Consider the following 13483-nt stretch of genomic DNA (forward strand, 5'->3'; position numbering starts at 1 on the left):
GTATCATTTGTAGCTGCTTGCTGGTTCTTATTTTCAAGCTTCCTTGAGACAACCAAGCAGAGTTTTTTACATTGCATTCCTTTTTACCTGATACTTTTCAGAGATTTGAGTACATTTAACACTGGTGAAGACTAACAAGCTTTGGTTTTAAAATTTGAGGATTTTAAAAATTATTTATTACGTGTATATCAAATAAAACAGCTTGAAGTTTTGGGCTTGCTCATGCTTGGATTTAGAAAGATAGTGCAGTGTTTCAAGACTGCAGTCAGTGTTTAACTTGCTCATCAGTACTTCACTTTGCCAGGTCTGCCTCTGAGATACCTCTAGTAACTGAACAGCTGCTTCAGGGGTGGATTCCTTTGCTTGAGAGAAGCTTAAGCTCAGTGTTTTTCCAAAGATCTAATACCTTGCATTTCATTTGATTTCATTTTTCTTAGAAAAAGAATGGTTGCTATATTTGTATTTCAGAGTGTAACATCTCTAAGAAACTGTGCTCTTACTGTTTTCCTTCAGCTATAGCCCGCATCTGTTGACTCCAAAATGTTCAGAAATGCTACCATAATAGTATTTTGTGTGCTAACTATTAACAGTTGAGTAATCAGTAGGAGAGCAGGTATGCCACAGAACTTCTTACTCTTCAATACCTTTACAGACAAGCAAGATTAAACTTCATTGCACATTACCCATGATAGAATTAGCTGTTTTCAGAAGAGCTCCATCTCAGCAAACTCTGTAAGTTGCAGTGTTGCCAGTACCATCTTTCTGATGCGAGCAACATCTTATCTTAGTTCAACATTTGACATCCTTGTATCATTTTTCAGTGAATTTAGAAGGCTTGCAGTTAGTGCATTTATTTTCAGGATATTATACATTTCTTCTGAGACAAGTTTGCTACTTTTGAGAGCTCTCTAAGGATTTTTCAAGATTAAATTATGAGATGCACAATTTAGCAAGGAACATAATATAAATGTCACTTAAAAATAACTAAGTTAATGCAAGATTGGGTAGCTGGAGTATTGTATTAGTAAGGAAGCCAATAAGAAATAAAGACTTTAGCCTAGAAGCATGCTAGACATTTGCAGCCAAGTCCATTTTAACATTATTAAATAACTTAAGGCCAGTTATTTCAAATGTTTGTATCTTCATTTAAAGAATAGGGGCTTGATTTTTAAAGGTTGCCAAAAATGCGGCAACACTTCTGAGAATTGGGATGTTGCTGTAGGTGCTTGAATAAAAACATAACTTCAGGCAACCTGTTTTGCATGAAATAATGACTAAAAATTATTATATCTGTGAAAAGAACATTGCCTTTTGATGGACCTATATGGACAAAATTTAAGTTTGGATTTTCTTCTACTATTTTTTGGCCTACGTTCACATCTGTGCAGAGCTACTTTTGTGGGAGTAACTTTTGTTCAGATCCTGGTCCATGTCTTCAGCTTACAGTCCTCCCATTTGAGTTAGGAAGTTTGGAAACTCAGCTCAAGTTTCTTGGCTTACAGAATTTCCAGGTATCTGTTTTGCCAGGTATATGTTGAGTTTGTAAAGTCCCTGGACTGGAACCACTGAATGATTTCACATAGGCCACCAACAGATGGTAACAACATTTGGTCTCTATCGACCTGCATAGTATTTGAGCTAATGTCCTAGTTTCTGCATCCTGTTACTAATCCCTTCAACTAACCAACCCCGTTCACTGCATTCATTTTGGATGTTGGCACAACTAATAAGCCATAAGAAGCAAATCAGTGCACGTGCAGTTCAATTATTTTAATGGAATTGATTGTAACTGTGGTTAAACTGAAGTGTAGGGCCTTGACATTTCCTAATGTAAGGACAGTGGAGGCCAAAACAGTCCTATTGTCTTCAAGAGTACTTGGGGTTTACTGACTTCAGTCCGATAATGCTGTTGAGGAATACAGTTAGTGCAGGTAGCTCAGTGTGCAGCTGTAATGTGAACTGCAGCTTGAGCTCTGGGGAGCAGGAACCCCAGCCCCAGCCCAAGGCAAGAGGCCCTCAACTGCTGACCTTTTGCATAAAAAAAGGGCAGAGGGACTTGTAGCCAGGGGATGGGACACTCAGAGACACTCAGAGACACAGCAGGAGCTGACGACCCCTAGACTTTGGCACCCTTAGACTGTGAGGTTATAAAAGCCCAGGGGTTCCTTTGTTCGGTCCCTCCTCAGAGGCACCCAGCTTGAACTGTTATTTTGTTATTTCATTCTTGCACCTTGATTAAATTATTGTAAGGATCTGGACCTCTGAGACTGCTATGGGAAAGCCAGGGTGCAGCCAGTAAGGAGACCTAGTTGGATCGTGTGAATGTGGGGAATGTTGCTGCAAAGGGGCCTCAGTCCCAGCTCAGGTGGTGCTCCTGGGTGGTCAGACAGGGAAGTTTCCTCAACAATACCTTTACATTCTATCTGTTCTAGAATACTTTTCAACCCATTACCTTCTCATATGTGCTTTCCAATCACACAATTTACACTTCTGTAGACACTGTTCAAGAAATTTATCTTTAACTATATGTTGACAAGGTAGGAGGAATAAAACCTTCTCTTATTTATAGACATTTGCCTTTTAATTTCCATCTGACTTTTTGGCAAGCTTTCAGAATCAGACACGTTGCATCCCTGTTACATTTAATAGAGTTATAATGGATTAAAATATTTCATGTTGACTGCAGTATGACATTTAAGGCAGGCTTTGATTTTTGAAATACATAATTTTCTAACCATCTACATTACATAAAGGTACAAGGCAATAACGGGGAATTACTTACCTTGCATTTCATACAAAAATGTTTTAAATTCATTTTGAACAGCATCCATACTGGAAAAGTGATAGGCAGCCCATAAAATTTTTAAACTGAAAGAGTGGAGAAGAACAATAATTTTCTTTTATCAGTCTACATTAGGAAGACTGTACTCTTTCATAAAATAAGTAATGATTTTTGTATAAATGAACATATTAATGAGATCAACAAACCACAGAACTTTTTTCCTGTGGATGTTTCAAAGCTAATAAAAATAATTTTACAGAATCAATACCTTAATACTATCAAGTCCATTGACATTCAGTAAATCTACTCATGTTTTGTTAATAAGTAAGACCAACAGGTACTCTTAATTTCTACATTCTCTTAGGAGTCGTTTCAGCTAGGTCTTGCTTAGCTAAGGTCCTTCTGAAAATTATATTAATTTTAACACAATTGAAGGCTCTTGGTTTGATGTGCCTATTCAGACTGAGTAATACTTTACTCCAGATAAGTGATCTGATCTAAATCAATGGGGTCATTCGAGGTGTACTTGATCTAAGATATTAAAATCACTCCAGTTGGAAATTTCTTTAAATTCTTTGAAATGTTTATGGTAACCATCTCTGTCATTTATGATGATAAGAATGATACTGACTTGTAATACTGATGCTAAGCTGTGTAAGGGTTGTTCTTTATAGTTATAGGTATTTGTTGAGCCAATATTACTCACAAATTTTAGTTGTCGCTTAGTGCCGCTGTTGAAATCAATTGAGCTAGGTAGCCTCATTGTAGATATATATGATATATTTTTACTTGAAATGTGAACATTTTGTTCCAAAACAAGCAAAAATTATAGTTCCTGATTTTTTATGAAATGGTGCTTTGTTTCCCAAATGTTACTCTATCCTAGTGCGAGAATCCAATAGTTTCTGTTCGTCTTTGCTCACAGAACTCCTGATGGTATTTCAGATGTTGTCTGTTGTCTGGCTAGCAGAGCATACTGAGTGTATTGACTGGCCCACCAATACACAACTACCAAGTTGTATGTTACCAGGCTATTGCTAAGCAAAAAATACAGTGGTTGAAGTCTATAGATTTCTCTTTTACACAGTCATTGATTTTCATTAAACTGCTAAGAGTTTGTGCAATTACTAATTGCTGTTTGTAATTTTTGTCTACTCCTCTCTCAAAGTTGACTGGTGGATTGAAAAGTTATTGGAGGATGAGCAAGAATAGTAGACGTGTTGTGCAGCTCCATAAGATCATCCTTCACAGAGAAAATTTCTAAAAATAAGACTTCACATTTGCAAGTGGGGAATTTAAATTAAAAAAAACAATTGGAACAGGAATGGAATATTTTTTCACCCACTTTATTATTGCATGCAGGGTAAAATACAAACAACTGTCCAAATACCATTGCCATAGGCTGGAGGAAAGGAGAAGTAGTGGTTGGTGGTGGTTTGGGGTTGTTTTGTTTTGTTTTGTTTTTAGTTTTTGGGTTGTGCACATGTGCCTGAGTACGGTGCTTAGCAGATTAAGCTACCTATAGCAACTCATGTAGTCTGAGGAAAAAACTTTGCTTCTGTGTTAGTGCCATGAACCCACGACAAATGCCATTGCAAAGGCCAGGGTGCTCAGCTTGACTCCAGATTGTGTTCGTTCTGTTATCACTTAGACCTTGACCTGGAGACAACTCTTAGGGGCAGCTGGATGTAATAAATCATGTGCAACACTGGTTTACAGATTTCTCTGAAAAACTGGATTTAACGTGATGAAAGGTCTTGTAGGCCCTGATAAAGCAAATCAGGGTCACCTTAGTGCTTTGGGAAGTAGTAAGTACTAGTACTTTGGGAAGAGGAGTTCTCTAATACAATGTAAAGTTATGTTTTAATTAATAGTAGTAGATACTGCTTTGTTGGCTCATTTAAATGAATTGCTCCAGCTGATGATTGAGCTGGTTGAGGTAATATTCATGTAGTCATTGTCTGGGCGAAAATAGCTTCTTGACCATAACTTTAAAGACATATCCTGTTCTATGAAATAGGCTCCAGTTATAGATCACAATCAGCACAGTATTAACCTATTCAGGAAATAGAGATGTCTCAGTTGCATCACAGACATTGTTGCACATTTGAAGATTCAGGTAGCAGTACCCACCGTAAACATGATGTAGCTTCAGCTCTTCTTGCAGAAAAATTGAATTTTAGAGCACAGCTGTAACACAGTGAAATGTGGGTGCCACAGAAGGCTATAACAGTAGGCAGATAGACATTTTTCATTGGCTTTATTTTCACTGGCATCTTTACTTGAAGAGGCAAGGTGTTATCATTAATGAAGATATTAATAACAAAACCCAGCAGTGATCTTTGTCAGTGCTGGTTTGGTCAGTGAGTTTTCTTACTCTGGTAGAATGGAAGATCAATGAATGAAATAATGTAAGTGCAAGGAATTATACCATGCAGTTTGTGGTCTTAGAGCTGACAAAAGTACCGGTATGGTAAGACTGCTGTAAGTCGTAGTTCAAGCATGCAGTCTGCTTGGTTCAAGGACCTAACTAAAAATTGTTTGGAGTAGCAACCAATTTCCAGGAAAACTTTGACCCTTTAAGGTTTGCCAAGCTGAGTGTGGTCAAAGGAACATCATAAATATACTCCTAGACCCTATTATCCACAAGTATAAGAGAATCTAGCCAGAAAATAGGGCATTTCTCCATTCTTACCCCGATGGCTCAAGCTTTTTGAAGAGCTACAGGCAATCATCCATTTGAACATCTTCTCCTTCCCCATCCAATACACCTCTTTGGCTATTAAGTAGATTGAAGGTAGAGAAGCCTGATGTCACTGTTGCAGGAAAGGAATTGCAATCCATATTCACCTCCTGCCCAGACTTGTGGGCAAGAGTGTACCAGAATGCCTTCAGGAAGCATTCAGTTGAATCTGGTCTTTAGTTTGAAATACTTCTTCCAGCAGCTCTTTCCATCTCCTTCCCATGGTTAACCCTAATGGCCGTTCCCTCCTCACCTCAACCCTGTGGTATATATTCTCTGTTCTGTGTAAATAATTAATAACACAGCACAGTCTAAGAAGAAAAAAATACAGAAGGGTTGTATTTTATTCCACCAAATGGGTTATTTTGAAACACCCGCATCTCTCCCCCTGGGAGATCATGTTTCTGTCTTGAAGCATTACTTTCTTTACTTACCTTAGAAAATCTGCACAAATCTTCTTTTTGTGTACTTTTTTGAACTTCAGCTTCGGCAGAATGAAAATACATAGATGGATATGTAAAAAGAAGTATTAATGGAGATTTATATGCTCTTCTGAACATAGTAAATGTGATTAATACCTTCATATAGATGTTTGGAAAGTCATGTGTGTGTATATATATATATATATATATATATATATTTTCTTTTTCATGTTGTAAATTCTTCAGTCTTGGTAATTAATAGTAGCCTGCAAAAATAGTCTCACTGGATTCAACAGGTTTATCAATGCAAGTAATTGCTTACCAGTGGAAATATGTGGGTTCACATTGTAGCCCAGAATAAAGTACTGATAAGATACAGAAAGAAAGAAAATTACATTATTGGGTAATTTCTTGTTATAAGTAGAAATGCTTACCCTTCGTATTTTTTATAATAGTTCAAAATTACTACTAATGAAAGTGCAGCTAATAGTTTTCATTACTGAACTTTGCAGGCTTCAGTCTTCAGTTTTTCAATCATAGAGTGTGATGGAGTCATAGTTTATTGGGGTCCAGAGCTCAATCAAACCATTGCATCCACTTAATCAGCATCTGAAACCTGACGTGAATGTTGAAAATAAACATGAAGTTACTAACACTATATATGGGGAAAATGGAATTACGTACATTACCCTTCAGTGCAATATACCTAAACTCAAAATTGGAATGAACGTGAGGAAGGTAGAAAGCTGTTGATTTGTGGTTGATTTGAGCAAACTATTAAACTACATAAAATGTGACTTCAGACCAATAAATATTGAAAAGCTTTGCAGTCATAAACAGTAATAGATACAGTAAATGGGTACTAAACAAAATATTTATCTGCTTAATACTGTATAGGTAAGCAGATGTCCTTGAGTTGCTGCCAGACCATGCTCAAATGAATGCACTATTTCATAAAGATGAATTTTGCAAACAAGTAGGACTTGAGAGACCCAGGCCATTAAAAACCATTACTGTAACTTGACCACTGGCAGTTTGTTACAATGGGAACCATGCTTTCATGGGTAAGAATTTCAAATACCCGCATGGACATTTTTCCTAAACATTGTGTAGATGCATGGACGCATAAAGAATTATGCAGTAAATTCTGTGGCTGAGAGTTATAACTGGCATGTTACAAAGTTGCCTACTTACAAGTACTGTGCTGATGGCATTGCTATTCTTGACATTATAATTCCGCTGCTTTCAATTCTCTGGAGATGATAAACCCTAAACAACACAGTGCCACAAGCTAAGAGAGAGAAGGAAGATGACTGGCTTTTCGTGACAGTGTTCTGAAAGAACGGCAGAGACATTATAAGGTTTGTCAGAGAGCATAAAAGCCTTTATGGAGCAAGTGAATTAGGCTTCCTCTGTTGTTTCCTAACATATCCAAAACTGAGAGTAAGCAGGGTTGTTTCCAACAACTGCTCGGTTTCTAGCTTTTAATAGTTAATGGGAGGTCGGATTATAAACTGAGATCAATCCCAGAGTAATAAATTTTACATTATTATATTTGTCTTTCTTGAAATATAAACACTAGAGGATCTATTCTCAGATGGCTTCCGACCCATTTTTTTCATAATTAATACAGGAAATTCAAAGAACATGACTCCCTGTGCAGCTCAGACAGAGGCAGATCTGTATTCATCAGCATGGATTAATTAGTCTTTTACCAGACACTCAGTTAGTTTGAAGAGCTACAAAATGGACAGTTATAAAGGAGGGAGAGCTTTGTCGTAAAAAAAAAATAAGCCACACGTTTTCATGGAAAAAAGATAAGTTTTTTAACTTTGATGTTTGTTCTATGTAGTTTAAGATTTACAGCTAGATTTATCCAGCTCTACTGACATTGACCTTGGCTTCAATGCAGCAGCAGTATGGAATGAATTGCTCTTCACTGGTTTATTTGAAGGGCAGTATTTAGCAAAAAAATGTGACAAAGATTCTCTCTTGAGTGAGAACAGCAGAGTCTCTCATTGTTCAGATCTGAAGACTTACTTCTGGGTCATTGTATTCGGTATGACTCCACCATTGCTTGGCAGGCTTTTTCTTTGTCTTCTTAATTGGGTAAACACATCTGTTACAACCAAGAAAAGGAGAATTATGCACTGCCACTTAAATCTTATGTACTATTCTAACAGTTTCATCTGTGACATTGAGGTGTAAGGAGCTGGTTTTTTCTTAGCCTTCTCATTTTTGTTACTTGTAAGAACCTCATTCATGACCTGACACAATGTTTTATGAAGTTAACAGCAAGGCTGTCAGTGTTTTTAATGAGCCCTCAGTTTTTCATCAACACAGAACAAATCTTTTCACTGTGGACACCACTGTGACATATATGGTATGAAGGTTCAAACTCCTCAGTTCAAGATCTGAAGTCAACAGTAAGCAGCAAAGAGGAGAACTTGGGGACCATCAACACTGATGGTCCATCCCCTGTCTCATGTGACTTTTTTTTTGGATGTATTGTAACTGGAGATTCAGCTGTCATTACTGAACGGCACAGGACAGGTTATTGTGCATTTCAGGGCACCACATAGGAGGAAAGCAAGGATGGGAGAGCAGGAAGATGAGGTGTTTGTAACACACATTCCTAAACCAGACACCATTTGCTCATGTCCGTTACAATCCTGGCACAGTCCCAATCTTCACTACTCATAAACAACTCTTTATAATAGTGATAAACCTGATTTCACTCGGAGTGAAAGTGAAAACTTAGATATCAGACCAGTGATTGTGTTTGTCTTTGCTGAAGAATATTGACAACTTTTCCTAAAACATATGCAGGTTGGTATTTTGGCATCAAGGGAGAAACCAAGAGATCTATTTCAAACACAGTGCAATCACACAAGTGTGTTGATATAAAATGAGTTTTACAGTGTTTTAGGTGCTATACACAGTGCAAAAATATTCTAGAGTAATGACACTGGAAAAAACTAATGAGTAGGTATGTAATTCCATAAAGTGATGTTAGAAATACATATAGGGTATCTTTTCAAAAAGGCCATGTGTCCTTTTTGCTTTGAGACTGACACAAAACAGTCTTGCTGTGCAGTAAAATAAGATTTTGAGACATCTGGGAGTTGCACAAGTAGTGTAACTATAAAGTCTTTCTTGGCTTTGGCTTTAAAACTCCACACATTTAAGGAATTTTAGATCCCTTTATATGTTCACAGCATTTTGGGTCAATGTTGAAGGAAAGTCAGAAAATTACAGTTATGTTGTTAAGCATTATCTCCTTACATGGGCATGGGAAGTATGTAGTGAGAACATTGAGTGGAATAATCTGAATTGCATTTCATAGAATCATAGGATGGTTTCAGTTGAAAGGGACATTAAAAATGTTCCAAACCCTTTCCATGGGCAGGGATGTCACCCACTAGATCAGGTTTCTCAAAGCTCCATGCAACCTGGCCTTCCAGAGATGTGGAATCCTCAACTGCTCTGGACAACCTGTTCCAGTGTCTCACTACCCTCTGAAAGAATCTCTTCCTGGTAACTAATCTAAATCACTTTTAGTTTAAAAACATTTCCACTTGTCCTATCACTATCTGTTTAGTAAAATAGATAAGATGTAATAAAAAAATAGGTAAAATGTAATAAAATTACAAATAACCACATGCTGAGACAGCGTAGGACAGAGAATAAAATTAGACATCTGTATTTACAATGTGTTGACCTATCTCCCTAAGCTTTGATCTCCCTTCATAGAAAAGAAGTGGCCAGCTTGTAGTGACTTTTCAAATGAAAGATCAAGTGCATGCACAACTTACTTGTTATATGGTGTTGTTAAGATACAACTTTTAATCTGGAAAATGTCCTGATATGCTGCTATTTTAGTTCAGAGGAAATATGAAATAAGGCATCTGAGTGCTAAGTGGTTTAAACACTTGGTTAAAACAGATTATAGATTTTGTAAGTGCACCCTGGGTATAATGTGTAAAGATTTCCACTTTTAAAAGATATACATTGAGTGTTATGTGAATAAGCCACTGCTTACTCAGATGGTAGACTGATCTCTTTTTGTCCTGACATGACAAGTAAAGTTTGTTTCCATTTGTTATCCCCATCTGTTACAAGATGATAAACCTTAAATCTGTAAAAGTCTTATCTGAATGTATTTGCTAACATCTTGCTTCGCTGGGCACGATAATGTGTCATTTTCATTGTGCAAATAAGTAGCTGCATTTTTTTGTCAGTCATGAGGTAAATAGAATTGCTTGATTTCTCTACCTGGCCCAGTTTGGGAAAGAATTTGTTTTAGCTCATCCATGTTCTACATATCACAGAAACATGTTCATCAAGCATATGCTTAAGAACTCTCTTGAATAGATATGCATTTCTGAATCAGAGCTATGGTATTTTAAGTTGTTTCATTTGCAATTAAGTTATATTCTGTGTTGATTGCACTATATAAAAAACAGTAATATTTTGCTTGCTGCAAAATTTTCAGAGATAAAGACCTCTTCATGTTGAAATACAGTCCTCTTCCTTTCTATGAATCCATTTGCTGTGTGAGAACATCCTGACTTTTGCAGAGCATATGATTTCCATGCGGGTTCTCATTGGTGCAAGCGAGCTAACTATATTTCTTTCTTTTTTTTTTTTTTTTTTTTTGCAGCGGGAACAACATATATCTTTAGCAAAGGTGGTGGACAAATCACTTACACGTGGCCCCCTAACGATCGGCCAAGCACTCGTGCGGACAGACTGGCAATAGGGTTTAGTACTGTTCAAAAAGAGGCCGTGTTAGTAAGAGTGGACAGTTCTACTGGGCTCGGAGATTATCTAGAGCTGCATATTGTAAGTATTATGACAAATGCATGAGATTTCTTCCCGTCTTGATTGTTTTATATTTGTGAGTTTTAAATTTATTTTATTTTTAATGCAAATATAGCGGTTTGTTAATGAGCCTTTTGGGGTCGATAGTGAACTAAATGATAATGGCTTATAGCATATGATTCTGTACAGGGTCTCAGATGTACTCAAAATGTCTTTTGTTTGATACAATGCTACTTTACATGGCTTTCAATTAAAAATCATACTGGGATACCTGTACAGATGGAGCACTTTACTACAATCTAATTACATAGAAAAGGATTTAGCAGTGCCAAAGGAAGGTATGTTAATCCTGAGAGTTTTAATCTGGAATCTGCTGGGGGAATTACACGCTCGACTGTGCTTATTAGATAAATTCTAATATTAGAATTTATATTCCAATTTCACCATTCTTTTGTGATGATAATTCTTAAGCAGAAAGCAAGACTATCAAGCTAAGAAGTCTAAAAAAATAATTTCAGCTGCCTTAAAACAAATAACTAGCCATCAAAATTGAAAAGATATGGAGTTTTATGACGTCGTAAATAAATATAACCAAGGTATTATAAAACACAACTAAGGTAGTATAAAACTTTGTTGTTTAGATTAGTCTGAACTTTGTTAATGTGTTCATTTGAGTTTTATTTGAGAACGTCTCTACTTTCAGGAACAGTTGAGTTCCTTTTGAGTGAAATTACTTATTGATCTATAACCGATTACACTTTCACCCTCAGAAAACATTCAGCAGTGATCATTTTCAAAATTAGAGGGAATTATGGTATGCAATCTTCCCAGGCTCCTTATTTCTGCAAAGGCAGTCTCACATTGTGGACCAAGGGTTTTTTTTAATTTTTATTATTTACTGGCTTGAGTAAATAAACAAAAAAAGAAGACCTTAAATAAAATTCAGAGGTTATCTTTACCCTTCTCTTACGTTGAATCGCACAGACAAAATAATTGGCTGGTATTGTGCAATCTTAGTTTAAAAATGTGAACAAAGCAACTTCTCTGACATGCCAGAAAAGCTGAGAGCCTACATATTTCAAGGCAAGTATTGTGTTGCTGGATATAATTTAAATATTTGCTTTGCAACCATGAGGTGCCTTTTCATTATCTGCCCATTTCTTTGCAATCTCATACCAGATCCACCCTCTGTAGTTGACAGTGTTACTTTCTTCTTATAGTTTTTTCTTGTTCATTAGCATATTAAGGAATGTTTTTCTTGTAATTTTACTATACCTGAAGTCTCTCAAAAATATAATATTTGTTCAGTCTGTCTAGCCATTATTTTTCTATTTTAAAACAAACATTGTATTCATTAATTATGAGTTGGAGATCAAAAATTATTGCCTGCTCATAAATGTTTGTGCTTTTTAATTTTTTTTCCAAATAACTTTCTTATACCTATGCTGTAGCAACAGATGGTAAAAATAAAAGAATAATTGAGAGTTTTCTATGGTCAGAAACACTACCAGCTTAGTAGGGATGTGGGAAATGATAAATTATACTTTACTGGTCTTTTGAAATTTCTGTGAAGCAGCAAAAAGCCTTTTATCATCATGCTCTGTGAACTGTTATTGGCCTCCCCCTGCTGTCTTTGCAAGAGACTTTAGGAACCTCCCTGAAGCCTGCTCTGCTTCAGAGCAAAATCCGTGGTAACCATGCAAAGTTTCACTGAAACAAGGTTGGACCTTCTGAGGGCAGCTTCAATGTAGTCTGTCTCTGGAGTGAAGCCACTAAGGGATTGACCTGAAATCCTAAGACATTTGGCAAGGGGTTTTTTAAGGATTGTCAATGATAGATAAAGCTTGGAAAACTACTGGGATATAATTTCCCAGAGTTTATTTCAAATAAGGATAGTATTCAAAAGAAAGTTGAAAGGCAGTATTTTCAAAAGCACTTGTGATACCAAAGAACATACATCTTATTAAAGCCAGTGGAACTATAGATACTTCTGAGAATTTTACCTGAGATCTATTTTTGCTCAGCAAGGTACTGTGAAACATCACAGCTATAAAAATGAAGAAGAACATAGAAATGGAGAGGTCTACGTAAATGTTATATTTCAAAAATAGTTTATTGGATTTAAGTTTTTCCATATTGGCAGCTACTGTGTTAAACCAGCTGTAATAAAAGTATTAGGAGGGTTTTATCATTCAAAACTTCCTTCTTGCATCAGCATTGAGATGTCACTAGGAATGTCTTACTAAATAACGAGAAACAGTGGAAGCAGGGAAGTGTATAATGTGTAATTCTGCATATTATTTTGCATGTACCCACTCACCTGTTTGTGCAATAAATATGCATGAGTGCCTGTGTACATTGAAATGCACTGTGCATGAATAACTAACCAGTGTTATAATGACTATAACCTTATAACAAGATAGACTTGTTATTTAATTATGCCTGGATTCAGTTTTACACTGTGATAGAAACTGGTTCTTTTGTTGCTGAGTTTCCATTATATCCAGGAGGTCATTAGTCACTTACATCCTTCCCAGTGACAGAATTTGGGATAGATGTGTAAGGATAGGTTTAAAATGCATTTTCAGCAGAATGGTGGCAAAAAAAGTTTGAAACTATTGCTTTGAGTTAAAAAACTTTAGATTTTAGTCCTCACTAGCATGCTGGGGAGGGTGCTTGAGAGAGCTATGAGGTAGCTTACTCTTAACCTTC

At 36.4% G+C, this 13483-nt stretch overlaps 1 protein-coding gene across 35 annotated transcripts in view; it reads left to right on the forward strand.

The window, feature by feature from the left end:
• Window positions 1–13483, forward strand: part of NRXN1 (neurexin 1) — a 711718-nt gene that overhangs the window by 476749 nt on the left and 221486 nt on the right. For all 35 annotated transcript variants that reach the window (XM_032683731.1, XM_032683732.1, XM_032683768.1 and 32 more), the window contains one exon: window positions 10611–10792. In XM_032683731.1, coding sequence (XP_032539622.1) covers window positions 10611–10792 — 182 coding nt within the window. The remainder of the gene's footprint in view (window positions 1–10610; window positions 10793–13483) is intronic.

This window comes from Chiroxiphia lanceolata, chromosome 3, assembly GCF_009829145.1.
Source record: "Chiroxiphia lanceolata isolate bChiLan1 chromosome 3, bChiLan1.pri, whole genome shotgun sequence".
In the NCBI taxonomy this organism is placed as follows: domain Eukaryota; kingdom Metazoa; phylum Chordata; class Aves; order Passeriformes; family Pipridae; genus Chiroxiphia; species Chiroxiphia lanceolata.